Consider the following 24,507-nt stretch of genomic DNA (forward strand, 5'->3'; position numbering starts at 1 on the left):
TCTTTTCATGTGACAACACTGAAGAAATTACACTTTGCTGCAATGTAAAGTAGTGAGTGTACAGCTTGTATAACAGTGTCAATTTGCTGTCCCCTCAAAATAACTCAGCACACAGCCATTAATGTCTAAACCGCTGGCAACAAAAGTGAGTACACCCCTAAGTGAAAATGTCCAAATTGGGCCCAATTAGCGTTACAAGGTCTCAGGTGTGAATGGGGAGCAGGTGTGTTAAATTTGGTGTTATCCCTCTCACTCTCTCATACTGGTCACTGGAAGTTCAATGACACCCCGTGGCAAAGAACTCTCTGAGGATATGAAAAAAAGAATTGTTGCTCTATATAAAGATGGCTATGAGAAGATTGCCAAGACCCTGAAACTGAGCTGCAGCGCAGCAGCCAAGACCATACAGTGGTTCCAGGACAGGTTCCACTCAGAACAGGCCTCTCCCCGGTCTACCAAAGAAGTTGAGTGCACGTGCTCAGCGTCATATCCAGAGGTTGTCTTTGGGAAATAGACATGAGTGCTGCCAGCATTGCTGCAGAGGTTGAAGGGGTGGGGGGGGGGGGTCAGCCTGTCAGTGCTCAGACCATACGCCACACACTGCATCAAATTAGTCTGCATGGCTGTCATCCCAGAAGTAAGCCTCTTCTAAAGATGATGCGCAAGAAAGTCCACAGTTTGCTGAAGACAAGCAGACTAAGGACATGGATTACTGGAACCGTGTCCTGTGGTCTGATGAGGCCAAGATAAACGTATTTGGTTCAGATGGTGTAAAGTGTATATGGCGGCAACCAGGTGAGGAGTACAAAGACAATTGTGTCTTGCCTACAATCAAGCATGGTGGTGGGAGTGTCATGGTCTGGGGCTGCACGAGTGCTGCCGGCACTGGGGAGCTCCAGTTTATTGAGGGAACCATGAATGACAACATGTACTGTGACATACTGAAGAAGAGCATGATCCCCTCCCTTCGGAGACTGAGCCACAGGGCAGTATTCCAACATAACGACCCCAAACACACCTCCAAGATGACCACTGCCTTGCTAGAGAAGCTGCAGTACTGGAAAATAACGGTGGCCACACAAAATATTGACACTTTGGGCCCAATTTGGACATTTTCACTTAGGGGTGTACTCACTTTTGTTGCCAGTGGTTTAGACATTAATGGCTGTGTGTTGAGTTATTTTGAGGGGACAGCAAATTTACACTGTTATACAAGCTGTACACTCACTACTTTACATTGTAGCAAAGTGTAATTTCTTCAGTGTTGTCATATGAAAAGATATAATAAAATATTTACAAAAATGTGAGGGGTGTACTTACTTTTGTGAGATACTGTGTGTGTGTATGTATATATATATATATATATATATATATATATATATATACACATGTATGTGTGTTTGAACTTTGGGGTGCACACCCTAACGTAATAGGCTGCGCACACCTATACCGAAGCTCTAGCCCTGGGCAGGTGACACCTGTGTATTGCGGAGCCTCTTCTCCCTCACCAGGGAGGAGGACAGCTCTGCTCAGATATCTGACTGAGGAGCGCGATCGAGGTGAGCAGAACACGTGCACACTGAGCCCCGGCCCAGCCAATAAGAAGAAGGCTGCATTAAAAATAGAGCGAAGGGCCAGTAATGGGCGGGCCTGAGTGTCTGGCGCTGCTGGTTTGCGTACTGTAGTGACGTCACCCCCAGCAGTGAGCAGGCAGCGGGTTCGGTGCCCGGCTCAGTCAGTGAGTAGGCGGAGGGGTCTAGTAGGAAGAGGGAGGCGGCGGGGACAAGGAGGGGATAAGCGGCTCCTGTGCGTACAAGGCGGGGGCCGAGAGCTGGGAGCAGCGCACCTCACTCTGTCGCTGGATTGTAAAGGAAGAAGCGACGGGCTGTGCTCTGTGCCGGGGAGAAGGAGCAGCTTGGATGAAAGTTTGCTCGGATTTCGGTCCAGGGTAAGGAAGGCCTATCATTGGCTCCCGTCTTCTCTGCCCCCACCCCTCAGGGGTTAATGAGGAGCTAGCAGATTATTATTCTAGTCTCCGATCGTCTATATCTCCTGTCATCTCTCACCTGTGTCATCCTCATCCTGACCCATCCTTCACCTGTGTGTGTGACTGCATGACCTCAATTATTCATCACATAAACATTGTCTGCTCCGGTGTCACCTCTCCTCCTCCTCCTCCTCATTGTTATTGTGCCATCTGATTCCCTCCCCATCACCTGTGTCCTGGTACTATCACTACTCCACAGCCAGCATTATAATGATATCATCACCTGTGTCCTACTACTAGGATTCCTCCAACCCCACACACCGCTGTATGTCCACATCTAGCATTGCTATTGTATCATCTACTTCCCTTCATTGCCTGTGTCCTACTACTAGGACCACTCCAGATCCAACACCGTTAATGTATCATCTACTTCCCTTCATTGCCGGTGTCCTACTACTAGGACTACTCCAATCCCACACACCCCTATATGTCCAGATCTAGCATTGCTATTGTATCATCTACTTCCCTTCATTGCCTGTGTCCTACTACTAGGACTACTCCAGATCCAACATTGTTATTGTATCATCTACTTCCCATCACCTGTGTCCTACTACTAGGACTACTCCAGATCCAGCATTGTTATTGTATCATCTACTTCCCATCACCTGTGTCCTACTACTAGGACTACTCAAACCCCACACACCCCTATATGTTCAGATCTAGTATTGCTATTGTATCATCTACTTCCCTTCCTCGCCTGTGTCCTACTACTACTCCAGATCCAACATTGTTAATGTGTCATTGATTTCCCTTCATCACTGGTGTCCTACTACTAGGGCTACTCCAAACCCCACACACTCCTATATGTCCAGATCTAGCATTGCTATTGTATCATTTCCTTCCCTTCATCGCCTGTCTTCTACTACTAGGACTACCCCAACCTCACACTCGGCTCTACTCCACATCCAGCATTGTTATTGTATCATCTACTTCCCATTACCTGTATATTACTACTAGGACTACTCCAACCCCACACCACATCCAGCATTGCTATTGTATCATCTACTTCCCTTCATCCCCTGTGTTCCACCACTACTCAAAACCCACACAGCCATATATGCCATATCCAGCATTATTGTATCATCTACTTCCCTTCATTGCCTGTGTTCTACTACTAGGACTACTTCAGGTTCTGCATTGTTATTGTATCGTCTACTTCTCATCACCTGTGTCCTACTACTAGCACTATTCCAGATCCATCTTTGCTATTGTATCATCTACTTCCCATCATCACCTGTTTCATACTACTAGCACTACTCCAACCCCACACTGGGTTCTACTCCACATCCAGCATTGTTATTGTATTATCTACTTCTCCTCACCTGTGTTCTACTACTAGGACTACTCCAACCCCACACACATTGAGAAGAGGAAGGGTTTTCTTAGCTAAACACTCTCCTGCATGTATGCTTGAGCTAAGGGCAGATGGATTCCAGGAAGAAAATGCTGCAAGAATCATCTGCCCTTACTCAAGATGGCCACAACCAGTAATGCTAGGGGGTGTTTTTTTTTAAGTGATTTCTAAACAGAATAAAGCATGGAGAGACATGGATGGGGGAGTTTGCTTTGAATATTAAAAATAAATTAACGTGATTGTAAACGATTGCCTTGTAAAACAACCCATTCAGTTTAAAATAGAAATGAAAGGCAAAACATTTTTGTATAGATATAAAGAACATTATAAATCCCCCCCCCTTTTTTTATAAGTGGTCATATTTCCTCTGTTCTCAGCTGCATAAGAGCTGGAGGGAAGAGAAACAGCAGCACACTGAGCTTGTCAGTTATGGGCTGTGCAGTGGGGGTGTGTTAGGACAAATCTGATCATTGGAGTAGTGCACAGTGAGTTCCCAGCATAGCTAGAGAACTGACCACAGTGTGCTCTCCTGCTTAGTGTGGTCCGTTTTTAATAGGAAAGCAGAGGGGACTGGCAGGAACACCAGGGATCTCACACAAAGGAAGAAATACAAAGAGAACAGGATACTTTTGTCATACAATTACATGGTACAGCAGGGCACATATCAGGAATATGAAGTGTTGGGGAACAAATGCTTTAAAGTGGTCTGTTATATAACAATATGTGTCCCTGTGTTATATAAAAAAAAAAAAATGCAGATTATACCTTATATCAGAACATCTCCCATGACTCCTCGCTCTCTCTCTTCCCCAGCTGACCGCTATAGCGGGCATACCCGCTGACGTCAGCCAGAGAGGAGAAAGAGCGGAGGAGTCACATGAGCGCCGGGAGACGCTCTGAGACAAGGTATAATCAGCATTTTTTAAAAAATATTGTTATATAATAGAGGGGATGTCATAAATATATTATAGTTTTTAAAGCAGCAGGAAGGGGGGAGGCAGGCACTATCATGAGCAGACAGGCAGGGAGGGAGGGGGGAGTAGAGAGCAGAGTGGATGACGGAGGCACGTGAACTGACCATGGTGTCAGGGCTCAGCAGCCATGATAAACCGTGGTCAGTTTACATGGGGGAGGGCAGGATCAGCCAGTTTTTTTTTTTTTTTTTTTTTTTTTTTGGTGATACAGGGGGCCAAATTACACAACACAAGCACTGTACTGTATAACATGCTTTAAGGGAACAGGATCTATTTTTTTTTTTTTGGGTAACAAACACTTTAAATAATGTTTTTGGTGCTCAGATGCAATGAAGATCTGTGTTAATAAGTGTCTTTCTGTTTAGTGTCCTCTTACCTGCGTTCTACTACAATGAGTGCTCCAACCCCACACTGAGCTGTCCTCCCATAGCCAGCGTTGTTATTAATAAGGGTCATCTGCTTCCTCTCATCTGTGTCCCGGTACTAGAACTACTCCAGCCCCACTATGAGATGTACTCCCAGATCCAACTTTGTTATTGTATGTATGATGTTATTGTATGATCCGCTTTTCATCATCGCTTGTACTCCAGCCTCACACTGAGCTCCAAGTCCAGATTTAGCATTGTTATTAATAAGTGTCATCTGCTTCCTCTCACCTGTGTTCTACTACTATGACTAATCCAACTCCGAACTCAGCTGTACTCCCAGATACAGCATTGTTATTGTATGATCTGCTTCCCACCACCTGTGTACTAGGACTACTCCAGTCCAACAGTGAGTTGTATGTCCAGATCCAGCATTGCTATTAAGTGTGATCTGCTTCACATCACCTGTGTTCTACTGCTATAAATACTCCAGCCTCACTATGAGCTGTGCTCCTAGATCCAGAATTATTAATGGCATCTGCTTCCCATCATCACCTGTGTTCTAATACTACTCCAACTTTCATATGGGCTTTACTCCCAGACCCAACATTGTTATTGTGTGATCTTCTAATTCTATGACTACTCCAGCCTCAGTATGAGCTGTGCCCCCAGCCAGGTACAGCTTTATTATTAAATGTGATCTGCTTCACATCACCTGTGTCCTAGCACTGTGACTACTCCAGCCTCACTATGCGCTGTACTCCCAGATCCAGCATTGTTAATATTTAAGTGTGTGCTGCTTCCCACTGTTACCTTTTTGTATTAGTACTTCAGCCTCATATTGAGCTGTGTTTCTAGGTCCATCATTGTCATGAATACCTGTGATCTACTTCCCATCAATTATGTCCTAGTAGTTGGTATATTTCAAGCATCTTAACTGTACTTCCAGAAGCACTTTTATTAAAGGAAATCAATGGTTACAGCATACACTTTCATTTTAGAACATTCTTGTGGAAATCAACAATACAAATAATAACTATATTTGGCAAGCCAATATAACCTCTTTCTGAGATTTGGTGTTTACACGTTAAAAACGTTTTTTTTGCTAGAAAATTACTTAGAACCCCCAAACATAATAAATAAATATATATATATATATATATATATATATATATATATATATATATATATATATATATATATATATATATATATATATATATATATATATATATATATATATATATATATATATATATATATATATATTTTTTTTTCTAACACCCTAGAGAATAAAATGGCGGTCATTGCAATACTTTCTGTCACACCATATTTGCGCAGCGGTCTTAGAAGCGCACTTCTTTTTTGGAAAAAATACCCTTTTTTGAATGAAAAAATAAGACAACAGTAAAGTTAGCCCAGATATATATTATATTGTGAAAGATAATGTTACGCCATGTAAATTGATGCCCAACATGTCACGCTTCAAAATTGCGCCCGCTCGTGGAGGAACAGTGACAAACATTTACCCTTAAAAATCTCCATTAGCGACGTTTAGAAAATTCTATAGGTTGCATGTTTTTAGTTACAGAGGAGGTCTATGGTTAGAATTTTTGCCCCTGCTCTAACGATCGTGGCGATACCTCACATGTGTATTTTGAACACTGTTTTTATATGCGGGCGCTACTTACGTATGCGTTCGCTTCTGCATGCGAGCTCAGTAGGACGGGGTGCTTTTTAAAACTTTTTTTTTTTTTTTCCCTCTTATTTATTTTACCTTTTTTATTTTTACACTGTTCTTTTAAAAAAAATAAAAATAAAAAAATTGTGTCCCTTTTTTATTCCTATTACAAGGAATGTAAACATCCCTTGTAATAGAAAAAAAGCATGACAGGACCTCCTTTAACCACTTCAATACCAGGCACTTTTGCCCCTTCCTGCCAGGACAATTTCGAGCTTTCAGTGCTGTCGCACTTTGAATGATGATTGCGCGGTCATACAGCACTGTACCCAAACTAAATTTTTATCATTTTCTTCCCACAAATAGAGCTTTATTTTGGTGGTATTTGATCACCTCTGCGGCTTTTATTTTTTTGCTAAACAGACTAAAAAAGACCGTCATTTTTGAAAAAAAAAAAAGTTTTTTTTTTCTATGTTTCTGTTATAAAATGTTGTTTTCTCCTTCACTGATAGGCACTGATGAGGTGGCACTGATATGTAGAATTGATGGGCAGCACTGATATAAAGCAGTGATGGGCACTGACAGGTGGCGCTGACAAGCGGCATTGATGGGCACTGACGGGTGGCACTGGGCACTGACAGGCAGCACTGAGTGGTGGCATTGATGGACACTAATAGATGGCACTGTGGTGGGCACTGATTGGCACTTTATTGGGCACTGGCGGGGGGGGTTATGATGGTGCACTGACTGGGCACCGATTGGCAGCTTGTGGATACATCTGATGGGGCTGTGCTGATAATCGATGTGCTGATTATCAGCACAGATCCCCCCCCCCTCTGACAGGGAGAGCCGCCGATCGTCTCTCCCTGTCAGCACGAAAGGAGGAATGCCGTTTACCGGCACTTCCTGGTTCACGCGATGATCAGCTGTGATTTGTCACAGCTGATTACGTGGTAAGAAGCCTCTGACACGATCGGAGATGCGGCGTGTCAGACTTATACGATGCGATTGCTGGGCTGCATGGCCCCGCATGTTATCCTGCTGACGTTATATGATGCCCAGTCAGGATAACAGAACCACTTCCCAACTGTCGGTATGCTATAGGCCAGATGGGAAGTGGTTAAATATGAGATCTGGGGTCAAAAAGACTTACACTAAAATGCAATAAAAAAATAAAAAAAATAATGAAATGTCATTTGAAGAAAAAAAAAAAATGTCCCTTTTAATAGCATTGGGTGGAAGTGACGTTTTTTGACGTTGCTTCCGCCCTGCAATGATATGGAGACGGGAGGGGGCCATCTTCCCCTCAGTCGTCTCCATGCCTAACAGGGAGAAGACCCAATTGCTACCAACGGCTTCAGAAAGTGGCGGAGGGCACCAAAGCGCGGCGGCAGGTGAGCTTGCAGAGACCACTCTTATCTGAAAGCGGACCGCCCACTGAAGAAGTGGATACCGGGGTTATGGCAGCAGTGACGTAACATGATGGCAAGCGGTCCATAAGTGGTTAAAAAAAACGAAAAAAAAAACCAAACTTCTTTTTTGTTGTGAGTTCTGCTTAGCGTCTGGCTATCTTTGTACTACTACCTGGGCGTTCCCTGTATGTTTTGCTGGTTGCTTTCAATTTCTAACTACATATCCCATGGTACTTTGCAGCCTGCAAGCAGTAATTCTGTACTGACTCCTCCTAAAACTCTCAGCACCCCATGTAGTACAGAAGGCAGGCTCTGTGAAATGTGTGACACAGCAGTGCCTACTATCAACAGGACATAGTGAAAAGGTTTCACAGAATTCCAGGAGGTAAATGAGTAGGCCAGAAATTACTGAAATGCAGTGTGGAAACGAATATTGTGACCATAGATACTTTATTGTCCTAGTGGTAAGTCTACTCCAGCCTCATGCTCTGTGCTCCCAGATTCAGCATCGTTATTATGTGTGCTGCCTGAGTGCCTTTTGCTCAGTGTGCCCCTTCTGGAGAGGAGTAATAACCTCCCCTCCTCCTTTTTTTTTTTTTCTCATGAGCTGTTCAGTTCTAGAACGTTTAATGGAGGTAGGACAGTAAAAAAAATAAGAGACCCATGAAATTATAAATTAACTTGCCACAGCTGTTAATCATAAGCTATGCATTATTTTGATGTACTGTGAGGCCGGGTTCACACTGGTACGACAAACACTCCAACATTAGGAGCTCATGTCGCATGACATGTGAAAATCAATGTTTCCCTATGGGAGCCGTCTTAACTGGTCCAAAAAATGCTCCCTGCACTACTTTGGTCTGACTTTGATCCTACTTCAGCCCATTGAATATCACTGAAGTCGGAACGCCGTCCTAACTGATCTGACTTTGGCATGCGACTTGTGCTCTGATGATCTTGAAGGGGAACTCCACTCCAAATTAAAAAAAAAAAAAAAAAAAAATGGCATGAGTTCCCCTCTCCAAGAGCATACCAGGCCATTCGGTCTGGTATGAATTTTATGGGGAACCCCATGCCCAAAAAAAAACGGCATTGGGGTCCCCCATTATCCATACCAGACCCTTATCCGAGCACACAGCCCGGCAGGTCAGGAAAGGGGGTGGGGACGAGTGCCCCTTCCTGAACCCTACCAGGCCCCATGCCCTCAACATGGAGGGGGGGTGGTGGGTGCTTTGGGGCAAGGGGGGCCCTGCGCCCCCCCCCCCACCCCAAAGCACCTTGTCCCCATGTTGTTGAGGACAAGGGCCTCTTCCCGACAACCCTGGCCGTTGGTTGTCTGGGTGTGCAGGCGGGGGGCTTATCGAAATCTGGAAGCCCCCTTTTAACAGGGGGGGGCAGATTCCAGCCCCCCCACCCTATGAGTATGGGGTACATTGTACCCCTACCCATTCACCAAAAAAAAAAAGTCAAAAATAAAACACATTACACAGGTTTTTAAAGTAATTTACCCCATACTCATTCACAGGGTGGGGGGCTGGGATCTGGGGGCCCCCTTGTTAAAGGGGGCTTCCTGATTCCAATAAGCCCCCTCGTCCAACGGCCAGGGTTGTCGGGAAGAGGCCTTGTCCTCCTTTATATTGAGGGCATGCGGCCTGGTACGGTTGGGGGGGGGGGGGTGCTCGTTTGTCCCCCACCCCCTTTCCTGACCTGCCGGGCTGTGTGCTCGGATCAGGGTCTGGTATAGAATTTAGGGGGACCCCAACCCAATTTTTTCAGCATGGGGGTTCCCCTGAAAATCCATAGCAGACGGAAGGGCCTGGTATGCTCCTCGAGGGGGAACCCATGCTGTAATGTGTTTTTTTTTTTTTTTTTTTGTTTTTTAAATTTGGCGTGGAGTTCTCCCTAAAGATTCATACCAGACACAGTGCCTGGTATTGTCAGGGATCAAAGTCGGATCCCTGTTCATTGAAGTCGGACTCAAGCCGCAGGGCAAAGTTGGATCCAAAGTGGTACGACTGTCGTGTCGTACCAGTGTGAACCTGGCCTTAGGCTCATTAACTGGAGAACTGTTTTGAACTTGTCATTGTCCTAGAGCAGAGTTTCCAAATTCTGTGTGTGTGTATTGATAGATATATAGATTTACGCTTGTTGTTTGTGTTTTTAACAGCAAAGTTTCTTGATCAAAGCTTAGAGGACCAATTATTACATTTTTAAAGTGGTAGTAAAGTCTTTGTTTAAAATTTGCTGACAGACAGGCTTTTTCTGTTTAAAAAAAAAAAAAAAGAGAACATTTAGGTCTCTTCTGTCATAAATGTCCCCCCTGCATGTCGGCGGGTTATGTGATCTGACACACATGTGCAGCTCAGATCATATTTACGGCCTGTTCTGTGTGCCACGTTAATGTCACTCTCCCGTGAGCATGTGTGGGAGTGTCACCACAGCCTGTCCACTCAAGTGGTCAAAGAAAGGAACATCGGAGGAAGATGAAAGCAACAGTGTTCTGCTGGAGGGCTCTGTTTGCAGTCTGTCATAATGTGCTAGTGAGCAGTGCATACTAGTACATTATGACTTAAAGCTACAGGAGGACCAGCTTTTTTTATTTTTATGACTGGACTTTTCTTACCGCTTTAATATGTCAGATATAAATCCTGTAATTGTTAAAAAATTGAGATTTTATGTCTGGAGGAAAGTCAGTGTTACTCCTACTTGGATGAGCCCATCGCAGGCAGCAACGTAGCTGTTACTACAAGATTTTGGTGCTATGGATGTCTGTTCATCACCCTCTGCAGTGTACCACCTGCTGAGACGACATGTACAACTAGTGAAATACACCCCGCTGTTTGTGAAGATTTGATAACAGGTTATTTCCTAGATGTGCTTGGTATATTCTACTTGGTGTTTACTGTTCATAAAAAACCTGTAGCAGATCTTGGGTTAATTCTTTTGACTTGCGTGAGCTGTACATTCTGTTCGGTAGTGAGAATGATCTTCATTCCAGGCTTTAGTGTTTGTACAGTCTGACTCATAGGTTTCATAACTTGGAGGAAATGTGTGGCGTAGAGTGTGGAGTTTTTTTTTTTTGTTTTTTTTTTAAATATTCATATGAAATTTACATATGTATAATAAGGCTTGCATTCATGAAACCAAGATCACTAAAGAACCCTCTTCTAGTATCTAGAAATAATTGGAAATTTTGTCTCCAAATTTAGTCCACCATCCTTGGAACTTATTTGTTCCATTCAAGGCCAAACCTCCCAACTCGCCATAAAATTCCAGAATAAAAAAATATTGAAGTCTGTTGTATAATATTACTTATTCCAGTTAACCTCCCCTTGGTCTGTCTTCTAAAGCACCCCTGCTGTTTTGAAACTACATTTCCCATGATGCTCATGCACTCTGCAGTGTAGGTGAGTATCATGGGAAATGTAGTTCCAAAACATCTGGGGTGCCAAGGTTCACCATCACTGTTTTAAAGCATTTCTTTCAATGTAGTCAATATTATTAGGATTATTAAATTACAGTCCCTTTCCTGGACTCCAGGAAGGAAAACCATTGCTTTAAATGTTAAAGGATTGTGACATGTTCAGGGTGTAACATGTTACTAAAGCTCCTGTCCGCATCCCGACCCGATCCCCCTTCGTGACAGCGGACGGGGATCCTCTTCAGACCTGTTGTCACCATTCAAAAAAACAGCACAGCTGTGTGGGGCTCCCACATTCCTCCTTATTCATTCTCAGAGTTCAGTGAAACGGCAAGTACCATGTGCCACTGCAGCAGGTGGTTTCTAGTTGTCAATGAAATGCGAGGGTACAGATGAGCGCCCTTGTAGTTCCTTGATCATCCTGGAATTCGGTAATGGTCTGCCCATACAGGAGGTACTGACAGTTTTTAAAGGCCCCTAAGAAAAAATTAAGTGCGTTTTTGCTATCTGCAAAAAATTGTGCGCGTGTTGTGTGTTTTTTTTTTTTTTTTTTTTTATTTATTTTTCATTAAAAAGTGAATTCATCCTTTTAACTCTACAAGTTTTACCGATTAGACCTTCTACTCAACCCTCAATACTATTGTGGTGTCTATTGACCATTCTGCCTATGTCAGACGTGTCAGAAAACCAGCAGCCGACTGACTCCCAATCAGCGCTCTCAGCCAGTGACGGAGAGCGCTGATCAGTTTTCTGGCGGGGGGGGGGGCCGTCCTCCCCAACTGTCGAACCATTCAATGGCTGGTGTCATAACTGATCACATGTGCAGCATCATGGCAGTTGTAGATTAACCGCTAGCCGACCAGCCGCCGCAGTTATACTGTGGCAGGTTGGCACGGCTGCGCAAATCGCCGTAGCTGTATGTCAGCTCTTTAAGATGCTATAGGAGGCGCACGTGCCACCGGATGTCCGATGGGCACCCGCGATCGCTCCTGACAGAAGGGGGATCTGTGTGTAAACACACAAATCCTGGTTCTGTCCGGGGAGTAGAGACAGATCGTGTGTCCCTACTAAGTAGGAACAACGATATGTCTCCTCCCCCAGTCAGTCCCATCCCCCCCACAGCTAAACACAGATAGGGAACACTGTTAACCGCCTTGATCGCCCCCTAGTGTTAACCCCTTCCCTGCCAGTGACATTTATACAGTAATCAGTGGCTAGTTTTAGCTCTGATCGCTGTATAAATGTCAATGGTCCCAAAAATTGTCAAGTGTCCCATCTGTCTGCCGCAATGTTGCAGCCCCGATTAAAAATCGCAGATCGCCGCCATTACTAGTAAAAATAATAGCAATGACAAATCTATCCCCTATTTTGTAGACGCTATAACTTTTGCGCAAGCTAATCAGTACACGCCTATTGCGATTATTTTTTTTTTTTTTTCCCTCCCTCCTTACATACCCTGTGTCAGGCCAACTACCCTCCCTTATATAGGAAATTGACAGCGGACCTCCTACGCTGGGCTAACAATCCACACCATGGTTCGGTAGACTGTACACGATAAAGATGAATCTCTTTCCAAGGTTGATGTACTTGTTTAAAACACTCAATTCTCAAGTCTCAATTCGCATATCTGATCTCAATATGCTGCAGAGCAAGATTATGAAATTTATCTGGGGCTACAAGAGACCCAGGGTGAATAGGCGTACCCTTAATGCACCCAAACTGGGAGGAGGTCTAGGAGCTCCAGACCTAGCTAAATATTTTAATGCGGTGCAATTGGCTCAACTAATTTGCTACAATTCCTTGCAATGTCAACCTTCCTGGATGAAAATTGAATCGTCTCTCAATCCCACCAAACCGATTAGTCACCTGATGTGGCTATGAACGAGAGATAGACCAATCATAATGTGCCCCACATTATCCTTTTCTCTAAGCCTATGGGGCAGATTGATAAAACCTCATGCATTTAAATCTTCTCCATTGGTTCTCTCGACTGGTAATCCTGACTTCACCCCGGATTTTAATCCTCAAGGGCTCACATGGTGGACTAACAAGGGCTTGATACGTATAGCTGACATATGCGACTACAAGGGTATCGTATCAACTACTAACTCTACAGTGTACAAATGATTTAACTTCCGCCCCACTGGAATATCTATTTCGGTTTTTCGATAAGCATTCCGTCCATATCTCAAAAATATATAATATCTTGTCCTCTAAGTCGGAAAAATTGTTTTTATATGAACAAGTGGGAACAGGATAAAGAGGAAACGTTTGAAATTGATAAATGGTTCAAAATGGCAAAATTTGCTTCAAAATCATACATTAATACCTCACCGAAGCGAACTTCAAAGTTTTGCTGCGATGGTACCAGTGAGAATGGTGGCATGTGTCCCAGGCACTTCCCCCTTATGTTTTAGGTGATGTGGCATGGAAGGCACAGTATGTCACATATGGTGGACGTGCCCTAAAGTCAGGCGATTTTTGGATTTACATTTACAATTTTATCTTTTCACTAACCCAGGTGAATTTAATTAAATTGCCACAGCAGGCACTACTAGGGTGTGCAGTGGAGGGAGTGGCGGGACACATGAGGAAACTTGTATCATTCATCTTTACAGCATCCAGAATAGCGGTAGCTAGATCTCGGTAGGCACCCATGATCCCCTTCGATTTGGTGAGAACTAAGTTGTCGTGGATCATGACCAAAGAACGCCTTTCAGCAATATTACTCGATGAGCAGCCCATCTTTGATAGAGTCTGGGAACCTTGGATTAAATATCTGTCCGAAGGCTTATGAGGCATCTGTACAGTTTTGCCTGGAATAACATGGGTGCACATTTCCCCCCCCCCTTTACCTTTCCCTCCTTTCTTCTCTCCCTTTTTCTTTCCCTACATCCTGTTTGAGGGACCAGTGAGTTAAATTGTATATTGATGGGCGTGAAATATGGTGGGGATACTACCAGACTAAAATTACAACATGGACTCAGGGTTTTGCCTCCCCTCCCCAATGTTATAGTCATGTTAAATCATATGCCGATATGGACATTGGACACATGGTTATAGAGCCCTCCTCTTCATCCTCATGAAGTCTAAAGGAATCACGGGCCCAAGAATGTGCTAACCCCTTTTCTCCTTTCCTTTTTTTTAAATTTTTTTTTTTTTTTCTTACAGGCTTTTCTCATAGTTTAAGTTGTTGTGGTATATAAAGATAAGAAATATAACGAGTATATTTGGAATATGTTATTCTGCCCATACCTCTAGTACCTTAAGACATCACTTCCTATACAGAAATACCTATCTCATGTAAACACTCTTTTGTCTTGGAATTTGATATGTACAATTTAAAAAAAAAAAAAAAAAAAAAAATATTGGAAAAGAAAAACAAATTGAAATATTTTAGGGGGAAGAAGTAAAAATGCAAACACATTATTTTCGTTTTTTGATAAGTGTGCACACCCTCTTATAACTGGGGATGTAGCTGTGTTCAGAATTGGGCAATCACATTTAAACTCATGTTAAATAGGAGTCAGTACACACTGGCCATCTTTTAAAGTGCCTCTGATTGATTAACCTCAAATAAAGTTCAGCTGTTCTAGTAGGTCTTTCCTGACATTTTCTTAGTCGCATCCTACATCAAAGGCCATGGTCTGCAGAGAGCTTCCAAAGCATCAGAGGGATCTCATTGTTAAAAGGTATCAGTCGGAGAGAAGGGTACAGAAGAATTTCCAAGGCATTAGATAAACCTTGGAACACAGTGAAGACAGTCATCAACAAGTGGAGAAAATATGGCACAACAATGACATCACCAAGAACTGGAAGTCCCTCCAAAATTGATGAAAAGATGAACACTGGTTAGGGAGGCAGCCAAGAAGTTAAGTGCAGCAGGACCGGGTGGGGAGGGGGGGTCTACTGTTAGGCCACCTTTTTAGAGATTTTCTGTTCCAAGTTAAATTATCAGTGTACAGGTGAGACCTTATGATTCCAAAAAGCAGGTACCCCAGGCCACACCTCCCATTTTTTTTTTTTTTTTTTTTTTTTTCTCTAAAGTTTAGATTTTACAATTGGAAGCAGTGTGGGATGTGGTGCTCTCAGAGTGTTTGTGATGCTCTGCAAAGCTGCATCTACTGTCAATGGAATGGATTGGATAAAGTGTTTCACAATTCTTTCTATGCAAAGAATTCTCTCTGCTCTTCTGAAGTCACAGCCCTCAAACGAAAGGAAGAGAAAAACTGGGAAGTCTGCTAAAGCTCAGTGAAGCTGGCCCCCCTACAATCAGCACAAATAAAAACTCAAGTGTGTTTCTTTAGTGCTACGTTTGTGCTGTTTTGTGCCGTAAAAATTTACATTTGTGCTGCTTTTATTTTTAAGATATTAGCAATTGTTTTTTCCAGACCATGACATCACCTAGCCCCCCTACAGCGTCCAAATGACACAAAACTGGTCTCGTTGGTTAGTGCTACGTTTGTGCTGGTTTGTGCTGCTAAAAATTCTGTTCTATCCTTTATCATTTTTGAGTTATTAATGATTAAAGGTCACCAAAGGTCAGTCAGCCCCCCTACAATGCCCAAATGACACAAAACTGGTCTCGTTGGTTAGTGCTACGTTTGTGCTGCTAAAATTTTTATTTGTGCTGTTATGTTTTTTAAGTTATAACAGTTTTTTCCCTTAACGTCTTTCAGGACAGCACCTTGAGAGCGTGGCTCCACCCACTTGACAGGAAACACACCTCCACCAAACTTTAAAAGGAGGCTCCTTCCCACTTATCATCAGTTTATGTGTTTCCTCCGGCGGGAACACATGTGGGAGTTTGGAGCTCTCAAGGTTCTGTCCTGAGAGAACAGGCTCCCTACTCCACTATTTTTACCTACCTCAGGAGAGCCGATTCCTCCCATTTTCCACTGGCTTACGGGTGCCGGGTGGATGGGCTCCTTCTCCCTCGTCAGTGCTCGGGGAGAGCCAGGACTGCTCCGGGTATTGCTGCTCCCAGGCAGAGGCGTCAGGCATGTCAGGCATTTCTGTTTGTTTTTTTTTCTTGCCTGCACATGTTTTTTCCCTGACGCCGCCGCCATCTTGGGAAGGGCAGTCAGAGGACTGCATCCGCCGGATGTGAGGTATCCGGAAGTGGGGCGGCATCCATGGAGCAGGCGCCAGGCGTCATTTCCGCCGGAAGCGCAGGGGGAGGAGGGAGGAATAGGTCTGGTGCTTATTTATTGCTGGTTCCGGTCCGGCGCACAGGTGCTATTGGAGTCCGGAACCGGCGTTTTCGCCACAGGCATCACGCTGCTGCCTCAGCATGGATTCAGGAACCGCAGCGAGTGGAACAGGCACAGGCACCAGCAAGGCCCAGGTAAGGAGCAGACTGTAGTTTCTGCTCAGCTTTACTGTGGGGTCTCTCTCTAGCCCTCTTCTCTCTAAATGTTAGTGAAGTTTGAGGGTATTTTTTCCCCCTGGTGGCGGAGGGGCCTGTCAGAGCACATGAGTCTGATAGCTTTTCTCACTGTGCACCTGTGGTGAGCAACCTTGAGTAATCAGGCTGACTCTAAAAGATGGTTTGTCTTTTTTCTCTCTTTTTTTCCCTTATCATGGCAGGCCAAGAGCTCTGACCCTGGGATTAGAAAGAAATGTCCTTCATGCAAAATTAAGTTAAATGAAGGCTGGAAAAAGGCTTTATGTCAAGCATGTATTGACTCCTTGATGAGGGAAGAAACCACTTCCGCATGCAGTGATCTAATCGCATCTGCCAAAAAGGAATTGGATGCTACTATTCAATCCTTCAGATCCTCACTCACCTATCCATCTGCAAGTCAGCCCACTACCTCACAGTCCTCTCAAGGCTCACTGTTAGTCCCGGCAGTAGAGGCGGAAATGGGTCCTCTGAACCGGGAAGGGCTTTCCCCATCCCATTCTAATGAATCGAATGAGGATAGTGATGAGCTGGAAAATATGTCTTCCAAGTATAAATTGTCTTTGGATCAGGTGGATGGCCTTTTAAAGGCTATTTATGCTACTCTAGGCCTTGAGGAAGAGCATAAGGAGATGTCTTTACATGACAAGATGTATGCAGGGCTTAGTGAGTCTAAGTCCCGTACCTTTCCAGTCCATGCAGTGATTTCTGAAACAATCAGAAAAGAATGGGCTGACCCTGATAGGAAACCATTTTTCTCTAGGGCTCATAAGAGAAGGTTCCCTTTTGATGAAGACCCAGCAGCTCTTTGGAATAAGGTTCCAAAACTTGATGCAGCCTTTTCTCAAGTGTCAAGATCTACTGATCTAGCATTTGAGGACATGGGGATCTTAAAAGACCCCATGGATAAAAAAATGGATCAACAGCTCAAGCGGACTTGGCAATCCATTATGGGCAACCTTAAGCCAGCAATGGCTACTACTTGCATCGCCAGGAACTTGGAGTATTGGGTAAATCAGCTTAAAGCTCATATAATAGCAGATTCCCCTAAGCAAGAAATCCTTGACTCCTTTTCTACCCTCTCAGCAGCCGTAGCCTATGTCTCTGATGCCTCAGCAGAGTCTATTAGGATGACAGCTAAGGCGGCAGCCCTTGCTAATTCGGTTAGACGGGCTTTATGGCTAAAGACTTGGCAAGGGGACACAGCATCTAAAAACAAATTATGCGGGGTCCCTTTTCTAGGAGACTTACTGTTCGGCCCTGATTTGGATTCAGTTCTGGACAGGACTGCAGATAAAAAGAAATCTTTTCCTGTCAAAAAGAAGAAACAACCAGTCAAACGTTTTTTTCGTCCTCAAAGGGCTTGGGAACAGAACAAGTCTCAAGAGAAAAAGAAAAGCTGGTCAGGGCAGAGGGGTAAGGGCAGAGGAAATGTCCTTTTCCATCCTCCTGCGTCAGCCAGCAAGACGCAATGACAGTCGGTTACAGGTAGGGGGAAGACTACAAGACTTTCTCCCCTATTGGGCAAGCATAACAGAAAACCAGTACATTCTGAATATGCTAGCCCAGGGTTACAATATAGAATTTTCAGATCTCCCCCTAGAAAGGTACTTGGTGACAAATCTTCCAAAAGATGTAACAAAATCCCTGGCAATGAAGAGCCTATTAAAGGATCTGATAGATCAGGGGGTTATGACTTACGTCCCACAGGGGGAGCTTTATCGGGTTTTATTCCCATATATTCCTGATAAAGAAACCATCCGGAGATTTTCGGTTAATCCTAAACCTGAAACCGCTGAACAGATCAGTCCAATACAAAAGGTTTCGTATGGACTCCATCTTCACGGTCAAGAATCTATTGACGAGGGAATGCTTTATGGCATCAATAGACCTTCGAGATGCCTATCTGCATATCCCTATAGCCCCGCAGTCCCAAAGATTCCTAAGGTTGGCGATAAATTTGGGAAAAGAGGTTCTGCACTTGCAATTCAGGGCCCTCCCCTTTGGCCTGTCTTCTGCCCCACGAATATTCACAAAAATAATGGCAGAAGCGCTTGCACCTCTTCGCATGCAGGGGATTGCGGTAATTCCGTACTTGGACGACCTACTCCTTTTTGCCCCCTCCAGGGAAAGACTGCTAGACAACCTCGGAAAGACCCGAGGTCATCTAGAAACCCTGGGTTGGATCATAAATATGCAGAAGTCAAATTTCGTTCCAGCCCAGAAAATACTATTCCTGGGGTATCAGATCTGTTCAAGGGAACAAAAGATTTTTCTCCCAGAAGAGAAGAAGGGGAAAGTCCTGAAGGTGGTAGCGTCCTTGCAGGCAAGCCAGCAATTATCGGTCCGACAAGTGATGTCATGCCTAGGAACCCTAACCGCAACCATACCAGCCATTCAATGGGCAAGGTTACATTTCAGGCCTCTCCAGAGCTTTCTCCTGAGAATATGGAATCACAGGTCAGAATCTCTGGAAGCAAAGATAAAGATACCCACCAAAGTCAAGAGATCACTTTGGTGGTGGAGAAGACAGGAGAATCTGTCAGAAGGCCTGCTCTGGTCATTTCCAATAGAAAAAGTGGTAACGACAGATGCCAGTGTATGGGGTTGGGGAGCTCACTTAGACCAAGACTTCGCGCAAGGAATGTGGTCTCGGACAGAGGCAAAGAGGTCCTCAAATTGGAGGGAACTAAAGGCAGTCGCCTTAGCTTTAGATGCCTTCTCTCCTATCCTTCAAGGTTCTCATGTCCGGGTCCTCTCAGACAATGCCACTACCATAGCCTACCTAAACAAACAGGGGGGTACAAGAAGCAAAACACTTCGGTTGCTAGCTTCAAAGATCCTGGTTTGGGCAGAAAAGCATGTTCGGTCCTTATCAGCAGTCCACCTCAAAGGCACCTTAAATGTAGTGGCAGATTATCTAAGCAGAAGGCGGATTCAGGAGTCAGAATGGAGCCTGAATCCGGAAATCTTTGCAATGATTACCAGGGCCTGGGGTCAACCGCAAATAGACCTATTTGCGTCACAGGAAAATACACAACTCCCAGTATTTTTCTCTATTCACAGAAACGACAAGGCCCAGGGGACAGATGCATTAATCCAGCCCTGGAACTTCCATCTGGGTTACGCATTTCCTCCTTTCCAACTTATCCCGTTGGTGTTAAGGAAGATACAGAGGGAGAAGGTGGCAGTAATCCTAATTACTCCATTTTGGCCAAAGAGGGCATGGTTTTCCACCATTCTACAGATGGCAGTCAAACCATTTTGGCGGCTGCCTCTCCGGCAGGACCTGCTCCTACAGGGTCCAATACAGCATCCGGGAGTGGCCAGTCTAAGCCTCACGGCCTGGTTTCTGAGGAGCAGTTGTTAAGAAACAAAGGTCTGTCACAACCCTTGGTAACTACCTTACTTTCCAGTAGGAAAATAGTGACCAGAAAAATCTATGCTAAATATTGGAAGGTCTTCAACTCTTTTTGTCATTTGACTAAGAGAAAAGTAAAAAATGTAGTGTCAATTTTGGAATTTCTTCAAGAGGGGGCAGACAAGGGATTGTCAGTCAGCACCCTTAAAGTTCAAGTAGCTGCTTTGGGAGTATTTCTAGAAAGACCAATCTCTTCTGAGCCCTTGGTTATAAGATTTTTCAAGGCACTTACCAGATCTAGACCAGCTCCGGCTAAGCACTTTCCCAATTGGGATCTATCAGTGGTCCTGCAAGCCCTTACAAAGGAACCTTTTGAACCACTACAAAGAATCTCTCTAAGGAATCTTACTCTTAAGACCTTGTTCTTAGTTGCAATAACGTCAGCAAGGAGAATTGGTGAGCTGCACGCCCTATCTGTTAAGAGACCCTTTTTAACTATCTACACAGATAGGATTGTACTTAAAACCGATCCGGGTTTTTTGCCAAAGGTAGCGTCAGCACACAATAGGTCGCAGGAGATCATCCTGCCAACCTTTTGCTCTAACCCTTCGGGGGGAAAAAGAAGGCAAATTCCACAATTTGGATGTAAGAAGGACTTTATTACAGTATCTGGAGGTAACAAGTAACTTTAGATCCTCGGATTCTCTATTTATACTTTTTTCGGGTAAAAAGAAGGGCCAACAAGCTTCTAAGGGGTCTATAGCTAGATGGCTTAAATCAGCTATTCTAGCAGCATACTCTCAGTCGGGGCTCTCTCCCCCGCTGGGAATTAAAGCGCATTCTACCAGGGCTCAGGCCACTACATGGGCAGAAATGGCTGGTGCCACCCCAGATCAGATTTGTAGGGCGGCTACGTGGTCAAGTTACCTTACGTTTGTCCGTCATTACAGGCTGGATCTTCTGTCAGCCAGTGAACAGGCCTTTGGCAGAAAGGTCTTGCAGGCTGTGGTCCCTCCCTAAGTGGGTAAGTCTCTGTTATCCTCTCAAGGTGCTGTCCTGAAAGACGTTAAGGGAAAAATCAAGTTAGACTTACCGGTAACTTGTTTTCCAGGAGTCTTTCAGGACAGCAGCAACCCGCCCTTATTGTATTAAATTACTATGCTGTGACTAACCATATTCTGATTATGTGTTCCAGCTTGGGCCGGAGGTTCTCTACTACTACTGATGATAAGTGGGAAGGAGCCTCCTTTTAAAGTTTGGTGGAGGTGTGTTTCCTGTCAAGTGGGTGGAGCCACGCTCTCAAGGTGCTGTCCTGAAAGACTCCTGGAAAACAAGTTACCGGTAAGTCTAACTTGATTTTTTTTTTTTTTTTCAAACCCCACTCACTTTGCCCACCCTACAATCAGCACAAATAAAAACTCAAGTGTGTTTCTTTAGTGCTACATTTGTGCTCTTTTGTGCTGCTAAAATTTCCATTCTATCTTTTATCGTTTTCACGTTATTAATGATTTATTAAAGGTCACCAAAAGTCAGTCAGCCCCCCTACAACACCCAAATGACACAAAACTGGTCTCGTTGGTTAGTGCCTCATTTGTGCTGGTTTGTGCTGCTAAAATTTTTATTTGTGCCGTTATGGTTTTTTAGTTATAACAGCTTGTTTTTATATTTGTGCTTTTTTTGTGTCATAATAATAAAAATTTGTGCTGCTTTTATTTTTAAGATAATAGCAATTTGTTTTTTCCAGATGATGACATCACCCCCCCCTCCTGTCATGTACAGGGGGTCCCCTACTTACAAACATCCGACTTACAAACGACTCCTACTTACAAACGGAAGGAGACAACAGGAAGTGAGATGAAATCTACCCCTAGGAAGGGAAATTCACTCCTGTAAGAGTTAATATGGGAAAAAGGTGTCTCCACTGATGCTTTATCACCAATCCTTATTTCCCTAATAACCCCAAATTTTCAAAATCCAATTGTCATTGGGACAGAAAGTGAGGTGAAATCTTCTGAACAGGGGCACAGACAGCAAAACAAATGTTACAGGGGTGATAACCCTTCCCTATGCTATCTACAAAACTTAAAAATAGATTTTTTGGCTGGAGCTACACTTAAAAAATGTACCTGTTCCGACTTACAAACAGATTCAACTTAAGAACAAACCTAAAGTCCCTATCTTGTTTGTAACCCGGGGACCCCCTGTACCTGGTTAGTGAGCTCCTGGTTAGAAAGCAGCCATGGGAGCACAGTGAGGTATGAGTGCCTGTGATCAGTCCAGTAGACTAGGTGGTGGCAGCAGTCAGCAGGTGGATGTGGCGGCAGAACCAGCTGGTGGCAGATGAGCTGGCACTGAGCTTGGCTGGTGGCAGACTCTGGGTACGCAGCTGGAAGCAGGAGACAGATGAGACCTTGCTGGGCTGAAGAGCTGTAGCAGGCTGGATGAGCAGGATATGCAGGGTCAGATGAGCCGGGTCCATAATGGTCAGGCAGATCAGGCATAGACGGCACACAACAGGAGATATATATATATATATATATATATATATATATATATATATATATAATATATATTTTCCCATGATGCTCATGCACCCTGCAGTGTGGTTGAGCATCATGGGAAATGGGGGGGGGGGGGGGGCAGTGTTCGCCATCACTGCCCTAGAGAATAAAATGGTGGTTGTTGCAATATTTTATGTCACACTGTATTTGCGCAGCGGTCTTTCAAATGCAATTTTTTGGAAAAAATTACTTTAATTAAAAAAAAAAAAACAAAAAAAAAACAACCAGTAACGTTAGCCCATTATTTTTGTATAATGTGAAATATTTTACGTCGTGAGAATCGTGATCTTTTTATTCTAAGCAAAAAAATCGTGATTCTCATTTTGGCCAGAATCGTGCAGCTCTAACACGCACTTAATTTTTTTTTTTTTTTAATAATTACAATAGGCATTGCTGTTTACTTTTATAGCATATTTTTGTGAAGACCAATGAGATCAACATTGTTGAAGCACTAAAAATAGGCAGGGTGTCAGGTGTGCCACACCATGAGAAATGCTGTGTTCGTTGTACTGTAATTACCTTTTCATACAAATCAGTAAGGCTGTATTCACACCTGAGCGTATCGTTTTCAGGCAGAAAGTTGCGCTTTTTTGCAGGTCACTTGGTCACCAATGTAAAAAGAAGAAAAACGCCTGTAATCTGCCTAAAAAGAAGCTCCAGAACTTGTTTGAACTTCAGGCATTTTGGAGCTTCTAGCTTCAGGCATTTTCGAGTGGAGACGTCAACCATCTCCCATAGAGAATAATTGTTGTTGTTTTTTTCCCCTCCAATGTTTTGTAGCTTCAGGCTTCAAGCTACAAAAACGCTCAGGTGTGAATGGGGTCTAAACTTGGTGTTAAAATAAAGACAACACAACACAGACTTTTAATATTCTATGCTGATGGGCAGATAATGTGATTCTTGTGTATACGTGTAAAGTAATGTTGCAACTTCCTTTTGGTGATTTGAGCATACACTAGATTTTCAGATAAGCATATTTGTATTCTTTGCACATTTGATAAAAGGACAAATGTTTATTGAAAATTTCACTTGCTTTTAAAATTCAATTTTACAATGAACGCAATTCCTTAATGAAAAATACATACACTATACAAAAATTTGTTCATGGAAAAAAATTCCATCCTGCTCATTTGGTGACTGTGGTAAAAAATGAACATTGATTTGACCCCACTAATGATTAGAGAATCGAATGAACATTCTTAAAGTCATTCATTTTGAATGAAAATCAATGTGTATGGCCAGTATTAATTTGAATCTAAAATATCAATAGTCTATATATCATCATTTATTGCTGCTACTGTAAATTATTGAATTGTGTCTCTACCACCAATGACTTAAAAGAGAAGGCCATATTTCTCTTTTGGGTCAAATCTGTGCACTTACTTTTGCACTACTGTGATCCAGAATCCACCTGCTGTTGGCTGATGTCACAGAGCTGCTCCAGGCTCGGGAAGCATCCCAATCATATTGACAGGATCCTCCCAGCTGCATGAGACCTCACTGCCCCTCAATGTGCGGTTGAAAGCTGCAGTCAGTTGCTCCTGACTGGCGATCCAGTGAGTGCTAGAGGGGGCAGAACAGAGAGCAGTGATTGCCATGCAATTTCCAGAGCCAACGGAGAACTGAGTGATCAGTGGCCATGTGTGGCAGGGGAAGAGCTGCACCATGGAGATGAGTATGTATGTTTTATGTAAAGAGGAGTTTCAGGCTCCCCCCAAAAAATTAAGTCAGCAGCTACAAATACTGTAGCAGCTGTCTTTTTTAATAAAAAACTTTTAACACTTACCTGTCCAGGTATCCAATGATGTCCTCACCCGAGCCTATTGTTCAATCGGCTTCGGGTGCAGGCTTCGGCATCTCTAGTAAGGGAAACGGGAAGTGAAGCCTTGTGGCTTCACTGCCTGTTTCCAACTGCATATTCACGAGT

At 43.7% G+C, this 24,507-nt stretch overlaps 1 protein-coding gene across 1 annotated transcript in view; it reads left to right on the forward strand.

Annotated features, from left to right (window-relative positions):
* The first annotated feature begins 1,662 nt into the window (after window positions 1–1,662).
* Window positions 1,663–24,507, forward strand: part of GRAMD4 (GRAM domain containing 4) — a 206,808-nt gene continuing 183,963 nt past the window's right edge. The window contains exon 1 of the mRNA XM_073619708.1: window positions 1,663–1,948. Coding sequence (XP_073475809.1) covers window positions 1,920–1,948 — 29 coding nt within the window. The 5' untranslated portion in view covers window positions 1,663–1,919. The remainder of the gene's footprint in view (window positions 1,949–24,507) is intronic.

The sequence above is a fragment of the Aquarana catesbeiana genome, linkage group LG03, assembly GCF_042186555.1.
Source record: "Aquarana catesbeiana isolate 2022-GZ linkage group LG03, ASM4218655v1, whole genome shotgun sequence".
NCBI classification, from domain to species: Eukaryota; Metazoa; Chordata; class Amphibia; order Anura; family Ranidae; genus Aquarana; species Aquarana catesbeiana.